This window comes from Nipponia nippon, unplaced genomic scaffold, assembly GCF_047370975.1.
Source record: "Nipponia nippon isolate SJK-2023a ecotype South Korea unplaced genomic scaffold, ASM4737097v1 scaffold_1, whole genome shotgun sequence".
NCBI classification, from domain to species: Eukaryota; Metazoa; Chordata; class Aves; order Pelecaniformes; family Threskiornithidae; genus Nipponia; species Nipponia nippon.
This window is the reverse complement of record NW_028262290.1, coordinates 51,553,272-51,572,615: the sequence shown is the minus strand read 5'-3', so window position 1 is coordinate 51,572,615 and position 19,344 is coordinate 51,553,272. Positions and strand designations below refer to the sequence as shown.

At 44.3% G+C, this 19,344-nt stretch overlaps 1 protein-coding gene across 2 annotated transcripts in view; it reads left to right on the top strand.

The window, feature by feature from the left end:
- CABLES1 (Cdk5 and Abl enzyme substrate 1) overlaps positions 1-16,275 on the top strand; it is a 73,306-nt gene extending 57,031 nt beyond the window's left edge. For both annotated transcript variants that reach the window (XM_087755088.1, XM_087755079.1), the window contains 5 exons: positions 1,337-1,493; positions 2,270-2,373; positions 12,413-12,519; positions 13,458-13,665; positions 15,261-16,275. In XM_087755088.1, the coding sequence (XP_087611214.1) occupies positions 1,337-1,493; positions 2,270-2,373; positions 12,413-12,519; positions 13,458-13,665; positions 15,261-15,401 (717 nt within the window). In that variant the 3' untranslated portion in view covers positions 15,402-16,275. The remainder of the gene's footprint in view (positions 1-1,336; positions 1,494-2,269; positions 2,374-12,412; positions 12,520-13,457; positions 13,666-15,260) is intronic.
- Positions 16,276-19,344: the final 3,069 nt, after the last annotated feature.

The following is a 19,344-nucleotide window of genomic DNA, read 5'->3' as shown; positions in this document are numbered from 1 at the left end:
GCAAACAACTCTGTCTCCTTGAAGAAATTTGCCTCTGGCAACATCTGAGTCCATAAAGTATTACTGAATCGTGCGGCCTTCCCCTGGCTCTAGCAGGCGGTATCACTGCAGAGTATATTGTCAGAGGCTTGAAAATCATTTCTGGTGAGAGTTGTAAGCTATAATTCTGTTTGCTCCCAATTTTATTTAATAAAATAATTTTTGCTTAACAGTATGTTTTTCGAAAGAGCAGGAAGACAGTAGTACAAATCTGATGGGTATGTCAAAATCCAAGAGTGCATTCACTTGAATAGAATAAGCAATTATGAATCTCTAGGGAAAGTGATCAGTTTTAAACAAATATATAGAGACAATTTTAATTATGAATGAAAACATTTTTTGCTGAAAACCTGATTGACTTTTTACAGTTCAGTTTACCCAGTCTGCTGTCATGTACGGATTTAAAGGCCCTAGATCAATGCTGCTATGCATGGTGTGCTCAGCTAACCAGGTGTCAGGCCAGACCACAGACTGTAAATTCCCAAGGACAATCTGTATTTATAATCTGCTTATAAATAAATGAAAGCTCACATGTTTTATTTGATACCTGTTCTGTCCTCCTCGTAAACCAGTCTAGAGTCTGAGACTCACTTTTTTTCTTCAATATAATGTTATTTTTGGAAAACAAACCTACGAGAAGCAAGGCGTAGCCTGTTCCTGGCCAAGGGTACAAGCAGAGAACCAGTAATCTCTAAAAACAATTTTGTCACAAGTTATTCATTCACAGTTAGTCCATGTTGGGAGGTAGTAAATGATCTCCCACAACCATTGCTATAAACTGGAGCTCACTTACAACACCAGTAAGACTCTGCCAGACAAAATCCTAAAGGAGAAAAACATCAGAGAAAGTGCTTAAGTTTAGCAACGTTCAAGTGATTTGCCTCTGGCAGCTCTGTCCTGAGGGACTCGTATAGATGATACTGTTTCAGTAAAGAAGCAGCTGAAATCTGCCACAGAGAAGGCCCACTGAAAAAAACCCAACCAAACTGACATATTTTTAAATCTGACCCTTGAGTAGGATTTTGTAAATCCGGTGTATTAGAGCTTGTGTGTGTGTGTTTGTGGTTTTGTTTTGTTGAAGAATTAATGCCTTTGCAAAGGCTTTTTTTGCATGGATAAACTGACTGCACTGAAGCAAATATAGGTGACTGGTGTTTATTCATCTGTGCCTAACTATTAAATCCGGAAAATCCTTCACTAATTTGACTTCCCTTGCTTCCAATTGGGATGCACCAAAGGCATCCCGCTGTGGCTGAGCTGGGCTGATAGTAACTGTCCGTTCTGACTTTCTTTTTAGACGGTTTCTTATACACAGTTCCTATTTCCCACCAATGCTCTGGGAACTCGGAGAAACACGATAGACTCCACCTCATCCTTCTCCCAATTTCGCAATGCAAGCCATCGTAGCCTTTCTTTGGCAAGAGCTAACAGCACCCAGGGGAGCATTGATGCAGGTAACTTCTCAAGAAGCTTGTGTTAATATCCTTGCATAGCCTGGTGATAGGCAGTTATTGTGAAGGACGGACACGTGTCATGTTTTAGCCCCCTTTTTTGCTTAAATTAAGCAAAATTGAGTCTCGTGTTGTGGATGAAACAGAGCTCGTTCCCTGTTCGTTTAGCAAAGCTGGCTTACAGATGATGGAAAGTTAAGTAAACAAGACTGCTGGTCATACTGACAGCCCCTGATGGGACTCGGCGTGCCTCCTCCTGTCACCAGCATTGTTTGTTTCTCCTGCATCAGGCTCATCGTTACCTTCCTTTGCTATGGAAAATTTGCAGGGTCAACACGGTAGTCATAAGCTGAAGGTGTAAATCATACTTGTGACCTTTATTAGGCTGGAAAGGGCTGTGTTTACAAAAGCAGACACAAAACATAAGCCAAAGCACTATATGCTTAAGATATTTTGGCATGTTAAATGAAACAAATCACAACATCTGCATAAACAGATGAAAACTTGTTGCTGGGAATAAAAGTCATTGTGGAGCTTTATATAATTTTGCAGTTCTCTAAGCCCTGAATTCACATTTACCAGGTAATTCGTAAGCTGTAGGTCCTCTATATCTTTGCAAATTGCATTAGTAGAGTTTTCAAGATTTAGAGAAATCTTTCAACTCTTTCAAAAATCTTGCATGAACATCATCTTGTGCATTATCTGTGAACTCATTTGCCACTTCTCTTAAGTCCAGAGATTTCTTGATGTAATGAATTCCTTTCTTATATTTACTGTAGGTAGCGACCTGGGAGACTTTGTTGAATATGACCCAAATCTTTTAGATGATCCCCAATGGCCATGTGGCAAACATAAGCGGGTTTTAATATTTCCTTCATATATGGTAAGTGACATGCAAAATTAGGTGTAGCACAGATAAGTTCTGGTAACAATATTTTGAAGGTTGGGGTTACATTTGGCCGTATTTTAAGAAGATTATTAATATTTTTAATCTACTAATAACAGCTGTTTGGAATGCTTTGTTCTAAATGACAGTTACTTACCAGGACATGTAAAAACAAACTCGTGGAGGTATTACAAAAGTAAATGCTTTTATTACCACCGTATTTCATAAATGCTTCAGATGAAAGGCTTGTTCGAACAATGCGCTCATTCTCTCGCATTCAGAGGAAAACTTATACTTCCTCTAATTGGCATCTCTTACAAAACAGGAGGATGCCCATTAGGGTTTTTCTGAAGTCATGAAGTTGCATTGTGTTTTGATGCTTATCATTCACTCCTCGGAACAGCGCTTCAGTGTCTAGTAGAGCCTTTGTTTCCCAGGTATTTATTTCACCATGGGATAGTCCTTCCTTTAATTGCAGCAATTACGAGCAGAGCCTGTGTATTTTTCACTATATCCAAACCCGTAACAATAGAGACGCGTAACTGTTCCTTGATCTGTGCTCAATGTTTTCTGTGGTGAGAGACTTCTGCAGCCTTTTTTCAGTTGCACCAAGTCTGTAGACTTTGGTGTGCTATTTTGGCAGGACTGGCACAAGATGCCGTGCCATCGTATGCATGTGAGTGCGTATCTGTCTGAATTATACATCCAAAGTAGTAGTAGGCAGCAGGGAAAATCTTTTTTTTTTTCTTCCAAAAAGTACCTAGTACTCTTATTGTAGTTTTATCATAGTACTCTTATCTTAGTTTTTCATGTACCTAGTACTCTTATCTATATACAAATAGGACAGGATTTGAAAAACTGAGATCTAAAGTGTCGTCCATGTCCTCACTTAACTTGGAACAGAGATATGATTTAAGAAACCTCTAATGTATGTAAAGATACAGGTTTTGTAGGTTCTTTTCTGCCCGTCCCCCTGGTCTTTATTTGATAATAGGCCTCTTGGGTTCTCCTTCTTCAAAATAAATGGATTTTACATGTTCTGTGTAGACTGAAGGTTATCACCTTGCTGGCAGGAGTGTTCTGCCTGTTGCACAGAAAGGCATAATCGAGCTCTGAGGCTGTGTTTGTGCTAAATGTTCAAGTGGGAAGTCCAGTATGTCCTCTGCTTACTTTCAGCCAGTTTTAGGGTTGGCAAGTTATTTTTTGGCTGCCCGCCCACAAAGTGTCAACCTTTTATGGCAGCTACATCTGGGTGGGAAAATATTTGTTAAGTTCTGATATGGTTATTGTCATGGACAGGGGGCTGTCTTCCCTCAAACAGAAAGACGTTGTTAACTGGCATCCAAAGTGAACATAGCTTTCGCAGTTATGGTGGTGTTTCCAGCCTTCCTCAGGATGCGAATATGCGCCAGGCAATCTGAGTCCTCTAGGATCACTTGAGGTCTTTGATCCTTTTTCAACTTGGTGCTGAGACGGACATGGTTGGGCAAGTCAAAATAAGACAGCCAGGATAGCGTCCTGCAGGGGAGGTCTCTGAGGCCCAGGAGTGGCCAGGAGTTCAATGCCCTTCTTTTCTACATGCTGGTTAACCACAGCATTTTGAGGTACTTTTATTGCAATAAGGAGCTGACTGGGCATTTCCACTGTGACAGAGGTATGATTAGATGATTTAAAGGTGAAAAATGGACTTCAACAGCAATTGTTAAAATCAACATCATTGTTTGTCTAGACTATGTCTGCATTGACTGGGGTCTCTCTGCTTTTTCATTTTCTCTAGGGGTTAATTACTACTGTGTCTGGAAAAATGCCTTATTTCACATTTTGGGTTTTTTTTTCCTGAATTTGCCTTCCAGCCGTCACTTCTTCTGCACTGCCTGAGGGTCTGCAGCACTCACGTCTCCCTCTCTGAAGGCAGGCACTAATCTAAGAAAGGGCTGAAAAATATTAAGTACTGTGTTTCTTTTGTTGGTGGGAATAACTGGCACATGCCAAGAGCTCTCTTGTCCAAGGTCCAAGGATTTTGCCTGCCCCTGGTCGAAGCAGCATGGCTGTGATGCCATGCAGGAGCTGCACAGCTTTGCAAGAAACCAAAGAGTGGGTGGTTGTTCTTCAAGGGCTCGGCTGAGAGATTTCACAAGGGGCCGGTGCTTTCTTCAGCTGCAGAAAGGGAGAAAAGGTAGTGTCGGAGTGTCCTGGGAGCTTGCAGGTTAAATAGGATCTTGCAACTCAGGCTGTGGGTAAGGAGGGCTTGTGCATCGAGCTGGTGAATATAGGGTCATATTGGCTACATAGGAGACTTTACTCACATCCATATTGGACTTTTCGGACTCAGCTGGCATTCCGCCTCCCTGCAGTTCACATCAGTGTGAACAGGAGCATAACAGGCTGTAATTTCAAGTCATTTACTTCCCCAAATATAAAAATCGGCGTATGCTGCAATTAAAGCAAATTGCAGGCTGAGGCCAGCGAGAAACCTGTGGTTTTTTCTTGACCGTGCACAGCCATCGCGGTATTGAGACCTCTGCCAAATGACCGCAGAGCTGTAGAGCTGCTGTACACAGACTGAAACCAGTCTCTGGTCCTGAGCGGAATATAGTGGTAATTACTGCCTCTTGCAAGTGCCGGAGCAGCTGAGAGCGGCTCTGATGTCAGTGCCGAATGTTTAGTTGTGTGTGGAGAGCTGCAGCTTGTAATTAAAGTTTCGTTACTTGGCCAGCATTTAGCATTAATGCTTGGCAGCTGCAAGCTTGTAGATATTTCCCCCCGCCCCCCGTCCCTTATGGATGTCAGAGCAATTAATGGGGGGAAGGCGTGCGAGAGGAATGTGAAGACATGGCGGCGTGGATGAGCGAGGCTGGATGCTGGGCTGCGGCGCTGACTGCGGAACAGGGCTACATGCACCCATATGACTCCTGGGTGTTATTACTGCTTTGCAGGCCAGGATTTCTCCACTGGTAAAACGCCGTTGAGGTCTGTGTGAACGCTGCATCAGTAAACACTGCAGGCTTTATCATGAGGCATAGGACAGGCAAAATGTGTGGTCCTGCTTGGATTTTACTCTGAAATACGTGCAGTTAGCACTCAAGCCTGTGTGACGTGCAATTCCCTCCATTTTTGTGGAGCCTGAGTTTATCATCACTGACACTGACTTTTATAGCCTTGTAACTTCACTAGGCTGAATTAGTCCTGACTTGCAGAGGATTTTTAACTGCAAGTCCTCAGCTGTTTTCAAGGAGTAGCTGAGCTTCCTCCTTGAAGATATCTGTGGGGAAGGAGAAGTGCTTTCGGTTTGGTCTTTTTTTACAGCAAAGTTCCTAGCTTGAAAAGGTATACACTTCCCTGTCGCATTTCTAAAAGTAATACCCACGAACAGCCTGTCAGGGGATGATTCTGAAAAAGCAGCTTCAATACTTTCCCAACACAAACTCTACAGATTCTATTAATTGTGTTAGTCATATTTAAATTCTGCTTTGCCCCAGAGAAATTATTTTGCTTTATGTTGGCCTTGTAGGAGAGTCTACAATCTCTACCGCAATATAAACAGTAAGAGGTAGAAGAATTCCATGCTGGGGGGTGAGGGGAGGAGGGAAACATCATGTCACGGTTAACAGATGTCTTCCTGGCTGATACTGCTAAAACAGGAATTCTTGCAGATTCTTAAATCTGTCTAGAATGGGAACTTTATCTACCAGGCAGAGCAGTAATTTTTCTGCTTGAGTCTTGCGTTGACCAGGGTACATCCAAACTCGTCAGTGCCTCCCTGGCCTCCCTGCATTCTTGCCAGCAGAAACAAACTCCTTCCATGCAGAAGGAGAAAACTCACTTTGCAACAGGCGTGAGGCTGACCCCGCAGTCCTGCTTTTGTTCGTAACACAGAAACACAGGAGCGTGTTAGCTGGCTGCTGTGCGCTGCCAAAACTTGCAGCGAAAGAAGAAAAGCCCTGATCAGTAGCATCTTGACTTTGAGTGACCCTTCTGTAATAACATCCCTGCAATATCCATCTATCCGTGCCCAAGGGATACCCTTGGAAATTGGTTTGGGTACTTCACTACAATTTCAGTGCATTGGTTTAATTATGTCAAAATAAATTGACGTCTCTACACCACTAATAAAAAGCGTGTCGCATAAGTCTGCAGTGCTTTTACAGCGGGCTGACTGTCAGCCTGCATTTGCCAGGACTAGTGTCGAGCACTGCCAGGCTGCATTATTAAATATTAGTCCTCCAATGTGATTTTAAAATTAGAACTGCTTGCTGCCCTGGCCGTTTAGTCTAACAAAAGCCCTGCATGATGATACAGCGCATTCGGTCTCCCGCTCCCCCATTCTGTCTTTCACAAGGAGCATCAAGGTCAGGAGTACTCCGCTACAGCCAGCGTCCTTCGGTGCCGTCACCCTATTCTTTGAGCCGCTTCCGTAGTTGTAAATTAAGCATCTCCAGACTGCTTTTTTATCAGTTGCTGACCTTGTACCCAAAAGCTTCAGGGAGCAGAGGATCACAGTGGTGGTATATAGTCATATTTAACCCCTGTGCTGTAGGCTTTTGATGCTGTATTTGGCTGAGACGCCAATAAACGCATATTTTGTAACAATGACACACTGTATTAATTGATAATTATTTCCGTGTGTTAACCATATAAAATAAACTGGCATCCTTCCATGTACTTTAATTCAAAGAGACAGTTTTGAGATTATTTGCTTTGTGAAATTCTAAATCTTTCAGTTCAAAATCCTTGAATATTAATAACTTTCTAACAACTGAAACATCTTCTTTTAGTCTTCCCTTTCCTTTTTTTTTCTCTGGTGGGTTTTGTTTCCTATTACAAAGATGGAATCTCTCCCATTTTCCATCACTGTTTTAAGCCTCTGCTCCAGCAGGATTTCCAATATATATGCATCTTCAGCCATAAGTATATGCATTAGGTTACTGGCAGTTTATAGTTACGTAGCTGGTCACTTGCAGTATGCATTAAGGTAGCCAGGCAGCGCAGAGCCCTTGACTTCTTTTCATTTGTTACGTGGTTGAGAACTTACCATTGACCTACTGAAAGTCTGTTAAAAGTATCAGTCTTCTGTCTGCTCTCTGTGAAGTAGATTTGTCAGAGGGTACACAGTAACGACAGCCGAAGAGAGCCCATCGTATACCTTTCATTTTATTCACCTATTTTATTCTGATTTTATCCTTTTTAAGCAGGAGATAGAGGCATCCAAGGCTAGATCATCTTTTACTGGTAGCATGCCAAAGTAGGATTTATTTTCAACAATATTTCATCTTGCCAGTCTTTCCAACCATTTCAGGCATCCTCCCTCCTCCCATATTTATGAAACTATATATACAGCTTTCCTATGAGAAAGCAGCTGCTTGAAAACACTTGTGAATAACACGCAAGCTAACCTCCAAGTTCAAAACTGCCAGCCACGCAAAAAGCGTGCAGAGTATGGACTTCGGCCGAAGCATTCATCATGTTGTCCAGGCATCTGTCAGCTACCATATATCAAGGCTTTCATTTGTCTTGTGCAACTTCCATCACCAAACTAAAATATACATACACAGATTTGTATACAGAGAACGTGAACAGAGCTGACGAAGGAGTATTGCTGAATACTGAAGTGAAATGTGTTTTGTGCAAATAAGCTGTGAGAAACAAGACAGACGTTTGTGGATGACAGAAGTTACAAACATTCGAGATTAGAGTATGAGAGAGACAGTTTGGTAGTTCCCAGTGCCTTGCTCCTGTGTCTGACAGCTCTGGGAGTGCAGAGTGCCTGCCTGGTAAGGAATAACATTATGTATAAGAAAGCATGTTTCGATAGAAAAACACTGTGCTCCTTTTAGGGAAATATTTGCAAACTCTTCATAAAATTTGGCGCATCGGCGTTGAACGGTGCTCCTACACGGGCAATACCAGAATTGTTCCAGACAGACAAAAATCCACGCCGTTTACAGTCATGTCTTCTCAACACGGCGGCTTCATTTGGGACTCGCAGGTCGCTCAAGCGCAATGAAATGGCCTGACACGGAGAAGGGAAGCGTAAACGCTGAGCAGAGAGCAGGCAGCGAAGGATGACGTGAGGTCAGAGCCCTCCCGTGTCAGATCCCAGCTGGTCCTTGTGGGTCACTGGGCCACCCTAGAGGTTCCCTCGACTCCATCCCTTGTGGGCAGGGGCAGCGGCGGGGGGTTGCTTCTCAGTACCAAGCCGTTCGTGGGGTGCAGGAGGTGCCCTGGGCAGGAGCAGGGTCAGGGACCAGGATTTCTATGTGGCCTCTTGGGTGCTGTGCCCCAGCCACGGCGTGACAGTGAGAGGGATGCTCGGGTGCCTGGTCAGAAACAGTTAGAGGGGGTAACTCAACAGACACTAACTCAGCATTGCTTCTAAATGACCTGTCAACAGATATTCTTTTTTTTTTTTTTTGCTGCCTGCCTCCCTGGTGGGCAGGGTCCCACATGCTCGCATTTCTATAGGCACCAGCTGGGCAAACAGCATGCCACTGCTCTGACAAAGTTGGGCTTCTGCAGCAGCTAAGAAAAAAAAAAAAAATCAAGGGGGGGGGGAGAAAGAAGTTGCACAATTCCTTTTCTTGAGAATAAGGGCAGTTAGCTGAGCTCTCCAGCATGGCACTGACAAGATGAGACAGCTGCCTTAGAGCCAGTGTGTTCAAACATGCTGCTGTTATCCTGTTACATGAATCAAAACCAGCACACACCAGCTTTCATCTGGATTTTATTATTGTGATTTATATCGTAGAGACTGTTGTCTTGCAGGAAGCAGCAGTATACAGCATGGGGGGGGGGGGGGAGATTCTTATCAACAGGACAAAATTGACAAATCTCTCTGCTTAAAAATAGCCCTGCCTCCTTACCATTTTCAGTTTTAAGCTGTCTGTTTATTCTCAAGCCTCTGAGTGCTTTGCTTTAAATAAAATTTTTAAAAAAAGAGCTTTTCTCCTTCTAAAGAGTATTTAGCTGAATTCTGGCAAATGTCCCGCGGGCAGGCGGAGTCCCAGGTAAAACAGACGGTGCCTGCAGAGCGGCCGTGGGGAAAGGTGCGCACCGGGGGGCTGCCGCTGCTGGGTGGCAGAGCCCAGGGCTCACCCCGCCTCTGCACAGTCACCCCCGGAGCTGGGGTCACGCCGGCACCCACTTGTTGGAGGTGGAAGCGACTGAAACTTGCTGTCCGCTATAATTTCTGTGCAGCTGAGTCCGGAGGGTGGTCGGGCCCTCCCTCCGCTGCCGTGCCCTTTCTGCAGTGAAGAGGTTTCTGTCATGGAGGTGAGGTTTGTGCGTGATTTCATCCTCCTCTGTGCGAGGGAATATGATTACCTGGAGGGTGCCAAGTGCAAGTCTGCCAGAAGAAACCCATGATCACTTTGAGGGAGATAATTAAGATAAAACTAAGGACCTCCATGGTAATGGAGAGCAAACAACAGGCAGTTAGGTTTGCAGCGAAGCATGAAGCAAGGCGTCGTGTAGCTTTTCACAGTAGCACCGAGCTCACTCTTTCTAGGATTGCCCAAGACAACAAAAAAAATGCTGGTAGTAACTAAAATCATCTTTGGATTTAATAGCGGGTAACCTTTATGTGCTCAGTGTCTCTTGACTCTGTAAGTAAGAGCAGCATGGGCCGATGCTTCTGTACTTTGAGTAGCAGATGGCACTGGTCTGAATTATGTTATGATGTGGCTTGTTGCAGTAGTCCTCTTATAGCAGTACCAGGAGGAACCCTCTTAATACCACATAAAACTCCCAGACTATCTGTGTGTCAGAAGCACCCAACTTGCTGATCCTCTGGCAACAAAACCGAGGAGTGGGCAGGCAGGCAGCGACATCCCAGGGAAAGAAAGGAGAGGAGCAATCGGTAGCTGCTTCATTCTTCTCCTTCAGAGGGCCGAGCCCTGCCAGGTGAGATGAAGCACATGAGAAGCTGTCTGTGACAAAGAGCCGTGGCCGCACAGGTGTGTGCGTACGTCCTTCCAACCTCAGCAAGATTAAAACCAGGCAGACCCACACATTCAGTTGAACCCTTTCCCTTCGACGCCAGGTAGGGCAAGGTTTCTCCTCCCTGTCTTTTCCTCTCTTCGTTTTATTCAGGCGTGGTAGCGCGTTGCCTGCCTCAGCGCCAAGACAGCGTATGAATTTTTAAGCTCAGTGGCACTGCGGCGTCTGCCCGGACCTGTGCTGGAGCTCATCCATACACATGCAGGGCAGCAGGGGCGGCTGAAGAGGGCTGATGTGGCTTTCTCCCTTTGGATGATTTCTTATAACTGGCAGCTTTCTGTAATAGGACTGAATTTCCTTAATAAATTATCCCCTTTATTGAGCAAAATTTGGACTGGTGCCTAACACGTAACTGTGGGGGCTCACAAGCATTTATACTTGAGGAAGATGGCAGGCAACTGTTGCGTGTGACGTGCCCAGCAGAATTACCTGCCAGGACGTAGTGGGGAGCAATTTATCTGGAGAGATGATGCTTCTCACACTGCAAATCAGATAGCAGAATGGCCCACATTTTAAAATGTGTGTACGACCATAACAACAAGGCAAGAAGTTGGTTTTTTCCTCTCTGTTACAGTATGTCTACCTCAAATACTGCTGTGCGCTATTCAGGGTAAACACGTGTCTGCTTTCTTTTAAAGTCCTGTAATTATCCATCATTTTGTTACCGGTATCTCGTAAATAAAGTGCAGGAAAAGTTAGGTGTGTTTTACTCCCCTTCATACTCATTTCGGATCCAGGCAAGAACATGACCAGGTAACAAGAGTTGTCCAATTGCTCTCTAGAGCCATTACGCTCTCTCTTCCCCAAGCCCTTCCATATACTATTTTAATTACTGAAAAAACCTGCAAGCATATGCAGTCAGTCTTTTTGGCTGATTTAGGTTCCCTTGAAGATATAATACAGCAAGGCTCCATCTTCTCTAAAGGCATAACAGGCGAGAAGTATTTTGCATGCCTCTTTCCATGTCTTGTTGTTTAGCGTTAACAGCCCTTTGCCATAATATAGGTTAATCATAAACAGAAATTAGAAGGAAAGAATTCTTGTACTGGAGGGAAGATGCACTGCACTGCAGACTGCTGCTCTCCCACTGCCTGTGCTTGAAGCTGGCCGGGAGCTGGGTGCCTGGGGACCAGGTTGTTCGCTGGCTGTCCAAGCCGGGGCTCTTCTCTGCTTCTGTCTGAGGGGCAGAACAGCCCAAGCCAGGATGAGAATTGGCACATCCCCAAAATGTAGGCCGGTTTGTTGTTCAGGTGGTAGACTTTGGCCAGGTGAGCGGTGACAGAGAATTTGGGTAAAATGCTTCCTGGATGAAGACCGAAGGAATGAGAGAAGTGCTGCAAGCCCATAGATGCGAGAGCTGGCATTGCGCTACTGGCCAGGAGGGCCCTCTGCTACTTGGGGAAATTCTTTAGGTTGTGGCAAAAAGGAACAGCAGGCTCAATGTAAAGGAAATAGACTGTACACTTTGTATGTTGTCCTAACTCGCTGTTTTTGTCCATTTATTGCCTAACTTAGGACAGCATTACTATCTTGCCCTCTACTGAATGACCTGCCATGTGGGCTAATTACCTATTTTATCACAAATGTATGCTGTGGCAGTCAAGAATTTGTACCAGCAGTTCCTTTGAAGAATCAATTTGAGAGAAATTCATAATATGTCTCAGAACTGCATGGAGATATGCACGCAAAATATGGTCATGAAATCAGTTATTGTGATGATTTTATTTGGTTTAACAAGACTTCTCAGCTAGCTTTTGTCCACCCACATTTAGCTTAAACTCACTTTTAGCGATACTTGGAGGATCCTAATAAAGTACGTGTTGTTCGGGGCTTGTGCTCAGCAGTCGTCTCAGATTTCAGGTCACTTGTTCTGACGGAGCAGTCACAAAGAAATTGTTGCTTTAATTCAGACTTAATTTTCCCCTCTGCTGAAAGCATTGGGACTGACTGGCACTTGTTTGGTATTCCTTGCTTTTGGGAATTGAGTGATCTTGTTTGTTACAAACTAAAAGAGCAATTCTCTCTTGACCATGTGTTACAGACCACAGTCATAGACTACGTGAAGCCATCAGATCTCAAGAAGGACATGAATGAGACCTTTAAGGAGAAGTTCCCTCACATCAAGTTAACCCTCAGTAAAATAAGAAGGTACGTTGCAAAGCTTGGTAAGGCTGCGACGTGATGCAGCTGTCTCGCATTTCAGTGCAATTGCTGCTGTACATGAGGGGAAGCACAGCACTGATTGATCTTTCAGGAGCAGTGACCGGCAGAGGTGCGGAGTTAGTCAGATGATTGCTTTGATTAGCGGGCTGAGTAAACAAGATACGGCAACGTACAAACACACACCGGTCAGGTGTCAAACCCAGCATCTAACGGGATGAGGACGCGAGCTGGGCATGCACTCTACTAAAATATCCAGAAAAATAACACAACAGAGTCTCTAAGCTCATGGCGCTTAGCTTAAAAAGAGACTGAGGAAAGAGAAATGCTGATTTTTGTGCCTTATCCAGAGAGCATGGCCAGAAGCAAAACAAGTGGTCAGCTTCACAGCAAAGTTGGAGTATTTCATCACTGTTTCCAGTATAGCAAGCTAGACATACTGCTTCTCTGAAGTAATGATAATTTCATTTGACTGAAGTGGCCAGAAGGATACTGAGTCGTGTTGCTCTGTAAGCAGACAATACTGCAGTACATGGAAAGGCTGTCAGTTTGGATTTGACCAACCATAACCAGCAGCAAAGCTGCATATTGAGCACAAGCAATCGAGCTGTTGTTGACTAAATAAATTGTATGCATCTTAAGACCTCTGATGAAATAGTGTTACTAAAAATGTCAAAGCTTTTTAGTTGCTTTTATAGTTTGACGCAACTGTCTATTTGGGGCAGTGAGGGGGAAGGGTGAGGTCAAAATGTGCCATGAAATGTGTCCCCAAAACAGAGCATAAAGGTATCTGCCTGGTAAATTATGTTTTCCTTTTCCCCTCCCATTTGACTAAGGAGGAACCTCTGAAAGGATGACTCTTGGGGTGAAATGAGAAATGCTTTAAAATGCAGTTCACAGCATACTTGTTTGGTCTCTTTACTCAGCTTGAAGAGAGAAATGCGCAAGCTTGCTCAAGAAGAATGTGGTTTTGAAGAGCCCACAGTGGCCATGGCCTTTGTCTACTTTGAGAAGCTCGCTCTCAAGGGGAAGCTGAACAAGCAGAATAGAAAACTTTGTGCTGGAGCCTGTGTTCTTTTAGCAGCCAAAATTGGCAGTGACCTCAGAAAACATGAAGTCAAGCATCTTATAGATGTACGTATCCATAGGTTTCCAGTGTTTCTTCTACATGAAGTGCCTGTGTATGGTCTATGCAAGCCTGCTTGTCAGTGGCCGCACTCTCCTCTAAGTTTCCAGCTGTACAGCCAGCTAAATACCTTTCTTTGTTACGTATTTATGTGGAAGTAGTAGTGATCAATGTCACTGCAGAGGCGCGGGAAGCTCGTGTGATGTGATTGAAGACCCTGGTGTCAGATGCTGTGAGGGCTGAGAGGTATCTGACCACCATTCTGTCAATACAAGTCAAAAGTTAACCCTCAGGAAATTCATTTTGCTTTTAATTATGTTTTCAAGAATGTCAGTAAGGACTCTCCTTTGAGAGGTAAATGCAGATACTAATTTCAGGGGGAGTCTAGGAGACTACCAAGTTTATATTTCTTTCATCAAGTTAAGCTTTTGGGCAAGAAAACCTAAAGAAGTGTTCCCATTAGAACATCTCACCCCAACTGTTTTTTTGTAGAGTAAAGTGTTTGGTCTTCCACCGACTCCATATGAAAGAGTTAACAGAAGGGAGCTTTACTCCATAATCGGTTTGCAAGCGCTGAGATACCAATGTGATTTAACGCTACAGAAAGTTAGGGCAGGTAGCTGGTACTTGGCTGGAACCAGCTCACTTAGTTCAAGAGACACGGAAACTTGGTTGGGGGGCAGAACTGGACTCATGCCCTTCTGCCACAGTCACAGAGCTGGGTCGACAGTCGGTTTGTTAGAAAGCCGCCCGAATAAGCAGAAAAAAAATCAACCCAGTGGGAGATGTGGCCTCTCTTGCTATCCTGAAACATTGGTCCATGCTTAAGACACATTGAGCTTTTCAGTAGACCCAGTGGGGAGAGAAGTAGCAAGCCAGGGAGATCATAAGAAGAGGACAGGGGGGAGGGAAATATCCCTGCGCAGCTGGTTGCCTGCTTGTAGCATCCAAATCCAGTGCAAACAGCAGAGCAGATGGAGGTTTAGTACATTACAGCAGAAAGCCAGCTATGAAACCCATCTCATCCCCCTTGAGGACAGTAGTTTCTGTTACTCACTGTTCTTATGGTTGTTGCAGATGACACCTTCTGCCTCTGAGGTATTAAGATCAAATGTATCTAATTGTAGCAGAAATAATTTCCCCAATAGGGTGTTGTAACACAGTCTAATGCTGAAAGGAAAATTAGTGATTTCAAGCAGCGCAGGAAGTTTGTGGGCAGTTACGAAACACATGTCTTCCATTACACAAGTGATTTCAACGTTCGCATGAAGCCAGGACTTTCCTCTTCCTGCAGTGGTAATCGCTGTGGTCGTTAGAAGATGTATCTGCTGGAGATGGAGTGAGCGAAACGACAAACATGTCAGAAATAGCAGGGCTGGCTGAGCTTTGTAAGCTCACCTTCACAGTAAGGAATCAGTACATCCAGTTCATCCTGCTCCCATTTTCTAAACCTAGAGCCATGCATATCCAGCAGGGCAGAGGTTTAATGACAGCAGCACGCATGTTTTGAATAGTGTCATCTGTAAGAAAGCACTGGAAAGTCAAATCCTCATTCACAAAGACTTCTTTTTATTACTTTTTTTCCCCTTGGCTGTCATTGCAGAAACTGGAAGAGAAGTTCCGGCTGAACAGGCGAGAGCTCATCGCCTTCGAGTTCCCGGTGCTGGTGGCCTTGGAGTTCGCTCTCCACCTTCCCGAGCACGAAGTGATGCCGCACTACAGACGCTTGGTGCAGAACTCCTAGCGCTGGCTGCCCTGCGGGGAAGGGGCTCCCGACTGTTCCCGCTTGGCTCTCCTGAGCCGCTGTTACTACTGGAAATGCAAAATCAGACTCCTAACACTTCACTCTCTCTCTCCCCAAAACAGTTTTTCTGGCAACATATAGGAAACGCTGCGTCAACATAAAGACTCTCAGCTTTGACAGATTTACGTATCGTTACTTTCTCAAAGCAGGTGAAGACTGAGCTGTTGGTAAATGGTTAACGTGCTGAAACTGGGTGGCGACTGACCCTACCTGTGGGGACTACAGCTATAAAAGCAGGCAGAAATTTGAAGGGCAGCCTCCATGACCACCCCTCTCTCCATCACACAAACCCTGGAAGCCCACCTGAGTGCATTCTCATAAGCGCTTTTTCTACAGACCTGCTGCAACTTCCAAGAGGACTTCTTAACGTGAAAAAGCTTTTAAAGAGGCTATCTTCACTGTGTCAAAAAGAATGTGCCAATCTATTTTTGTATCAGCAATTGAAAGTGCACTTTTTCCTGTGGGGTGTTTGTGTGTGTATCCGTGTGTGTGTGCGTGTGCGACACCAAACTGATCTCAGTCCAGGTGGTTGGCTTAGCTGTTTCCGAGTGTATCAGTTACTGATGGCGAAGATCAAGGTGACCTTACGTGTTTACTTCTTGAAAAACGTACCTACTGGAAAAGTGGTAAATGGGATCATTTTTGGACACTCGGTTTTTTTATTCTCTGATCTTTCCAACATTGTACCTTTGAAAGGATTACACTACTACTACTACGAGAGAAGGATCAGCAACTGACCTTGAGTTTTCAGTCATGTTTGTGATAAAGATGAAAGCATTAGTATGAGATTTCCATGTCATGTTTTTTAAAAATATCTTGTGTTAAGCCACATGCATATTTTTAACCTTCGCACTTTTCCCACTGTGGAGATGGTTAGACTTGCACTCTGTAGTGTTGTATTTCTGTGCTCTATGTTAGAGTGCGTAATAAGCACATTTATTGTGCTGTATCTTAAAACAGTGTTTTATTAAAAAAAAAAAAGAGTAGGGCTCAGCAGTATAACAGGTGTCTTAAGGCTCCAACAGCAGGGGCATCAGCTATTGTTATAGTTTTTGGTTTTTAACTAGAATTGACTGTGCAAAACCTAAAATCAGTGCCCATTGAAGTTAAAGGTCCAGTTCCTTTAGACATTTCAGTACTGGAGTTTTACGGTAGAACTTCTTGCAGCTTCCCTGGTTCTAACTGGACACCCAGAAAGCTGGAGGGTTTCATCCAAGCTCCCCGATGCTGCATACACATTAAGCTAGCGCCATGCTTACGGACATCGTTCAGTTGTTATCCTGTGAGATTACACCCCTGTCCAGTCTTCTCCTGTGCTGGTTCACTTAACAAGCCTTGCCCTCAACATGCCCCACACGGATCTGGTAAAGTCAAATACTTACAGTTATGGTATTTATAAAAAAAACCTTAAAATCTCAAGCATGAGATTTTAGCTGAAGCCTTACCTGTCTAAGTTTGGGAGTGCTTGCTCAGAGTATGGAAAGGGCTTGTGAGCAGAACGTAGAGAAGTGGGACATAACCAGAGGATGTAAACACACTAATGCTTACTTTCTTTCGCTCTTACTTTAATCAGTTTTATTATTTCCTTCAGTTAGGCCAGGAAACATCCAGTTTCTTTACCAGCTTTGACTCCTTTAAATTCTAGTATGAAAAACGCCTGCGTATGATTACTCTCTAGGATCTGGAAAGGTTACATGTCAGGACAAATGGGAATTTGTTTGATGCTGTTGCTCTCCCTCCATTTTAAGGGGGAGGGTGACTATGCTAGCTTACCGTTACTATTAATACTTATCTAGTTACTGATCAGATACATTCCAACAGGATTCGGGAGGAGGGGGTAAAGAGAAAAGCGTGCACTTACCTCCCCGGTGCAACGCCCCATGTTGCTGCAACCCACGCATCACTCGGCCGGCGGCGGAGCGAGGGGAGGGGGGCCCTCGCCGGCGCCCCTGCTCCCTCCTCCTCCTCCCGGCCCCCACGCAGCCAAGGAACAGAGGAGCCAAGAGCCTGGAGCACGCCTAACGCCTACGGCTGCCCTGCCAGTTTATTCAACCCAAAATGGCAGTGTAGTGTTGACCTAGAAGCCAAAACGGTCTGCGGGTCTGCCAGGAGGGCTTCTATCCTTGGCTGCGTCCCTTCCCGCCGAAATTGTGTATATATGTTTGAGGTTTGCTTCTGATGGCAGAGATCTGTTTCTAATAGCGACCACTCAAGGCTAAGCAGAAGCTTTACCTTTCCGTAAAGGCTTCTACCTTTTGCTTTTGAGTCTGATTTTTTTTTTTTTATGTTGCTTTATAGTATTGCAGGGAAAAAGCAAATTGTGATTGCAAGATGCAGACTAAAGAATGACAGTCTTACAGTAGTCTTTAGAGACGCTATTGAATCACGCTGTCACATCTTTTGTCCTCTGTGCTGCTACCCAACCCTGATCTACAGTTTACACAGATTTCTGGGATGAAATCTGATTGCTTCCTGCTTTTTGTTGTTGTTCTCGTCGTCGTCTTGGGGGCGGGAAAGGGTTTCGGAGTGATGTTCAGTTACAGTTTGAATGTGGAATAAACACGATGGTGATGATGTTGCACTGTTCACTTAGGAACGTATATAAAGCCATATGATGCTAGATCTCAGAGAACAAAGCTTGGTCAGTACAATTATGGTTAGGACAACGGGCAGGATTTGCCCCCCTTTTCTCCCCAACCCTGGGAAAATTCAGGCTGAAGTGGTAGAGGAAATCTGTACCAAACAAAAAACATGTTGATTGTTTGCCTTTGTCTTACATGGTAATGAGTGTTGATTTACAAATGATTTTAGGTTCAACTTTAAATAGTTTGGGAGAATAATCCATTCCATATCACTTGTTCTGTTTTGAAATTATATACCGTACACTCTACCATGCAGAGTTTATTCCTTTTCTAGAAAAATAAATAAAAGTTTTAAAAAAATTGAAAAACCCTGACTCTTTTCCACCACTGACAGTATGTAAAATTATTCTGTTCTCTCATCTGTATGTGTCAAATGGTTTTGGGTTTGTTTTTGTCTTCCTCTGGGACATAAAGCTGCTTATTAATAAGGCAATGGTGGGATTGCCCAAGGGCCCTTGCCATCTCCTGACATTCGTCTCCCTCCAGAGCCCTCACTTCCAGGATCTTTCCTCCAGCCAAGATCTTAATCTTCTTCCCAGACCATTGTTTTGGGTTTGGGGTTTTTTTTCTTTTTTTTAAGCCCTTCTTTTCGGCACCAGCTCCTCCTGGAGGTGCCAGGCCCTGGTTCTCCCAGTCCAAACCATCGGTGTGCAGAAGGATGAGGCACAAGCACGCTCCTCAGCATTGCTCATGTTTCACGACCCCTTGGTCACTGGGAAATTTGGGATATGCCACTTTGGTTTAGTCCAAGTGGTGGTAAAATTTACAACTGGCCCCCATACCAGTTGTAGTTCACAAGCAGCCGCTTCCTCGGGAGGTTGAAAGTTCAGTTTCGGACATCCATGCATGCACGCACCCAATTATCCACCACCTCTTGGCATTCAAGCTATTTTTTTCCACCTAAATCCGACACCTAGCTAGGCAGTCTCACCAAACACCAACCATTTCTCGTGCATTTTCATTCAACATCAATAAAGTTATGCGAAAGGTTTGGCTCCCTACCTCCACCCATCGCTGTCTGGCTTCTCTAGAGACCCTCAACAGCTGTAAATCCTATTTGTGGCAATACGAACATAAGCTGGATTTACGCAGACCCCAGAACATACAAATACACAGAAAAATGCTTTACTAATCATTTTTCAAAACTACTCGCTAACAGGCAATGCCTTCTTTGGGATAGGCTGTAACATCTTCAAATGATATACCTTCAGCTAATTGCTCCAGCCTCCTAAATTACGGAG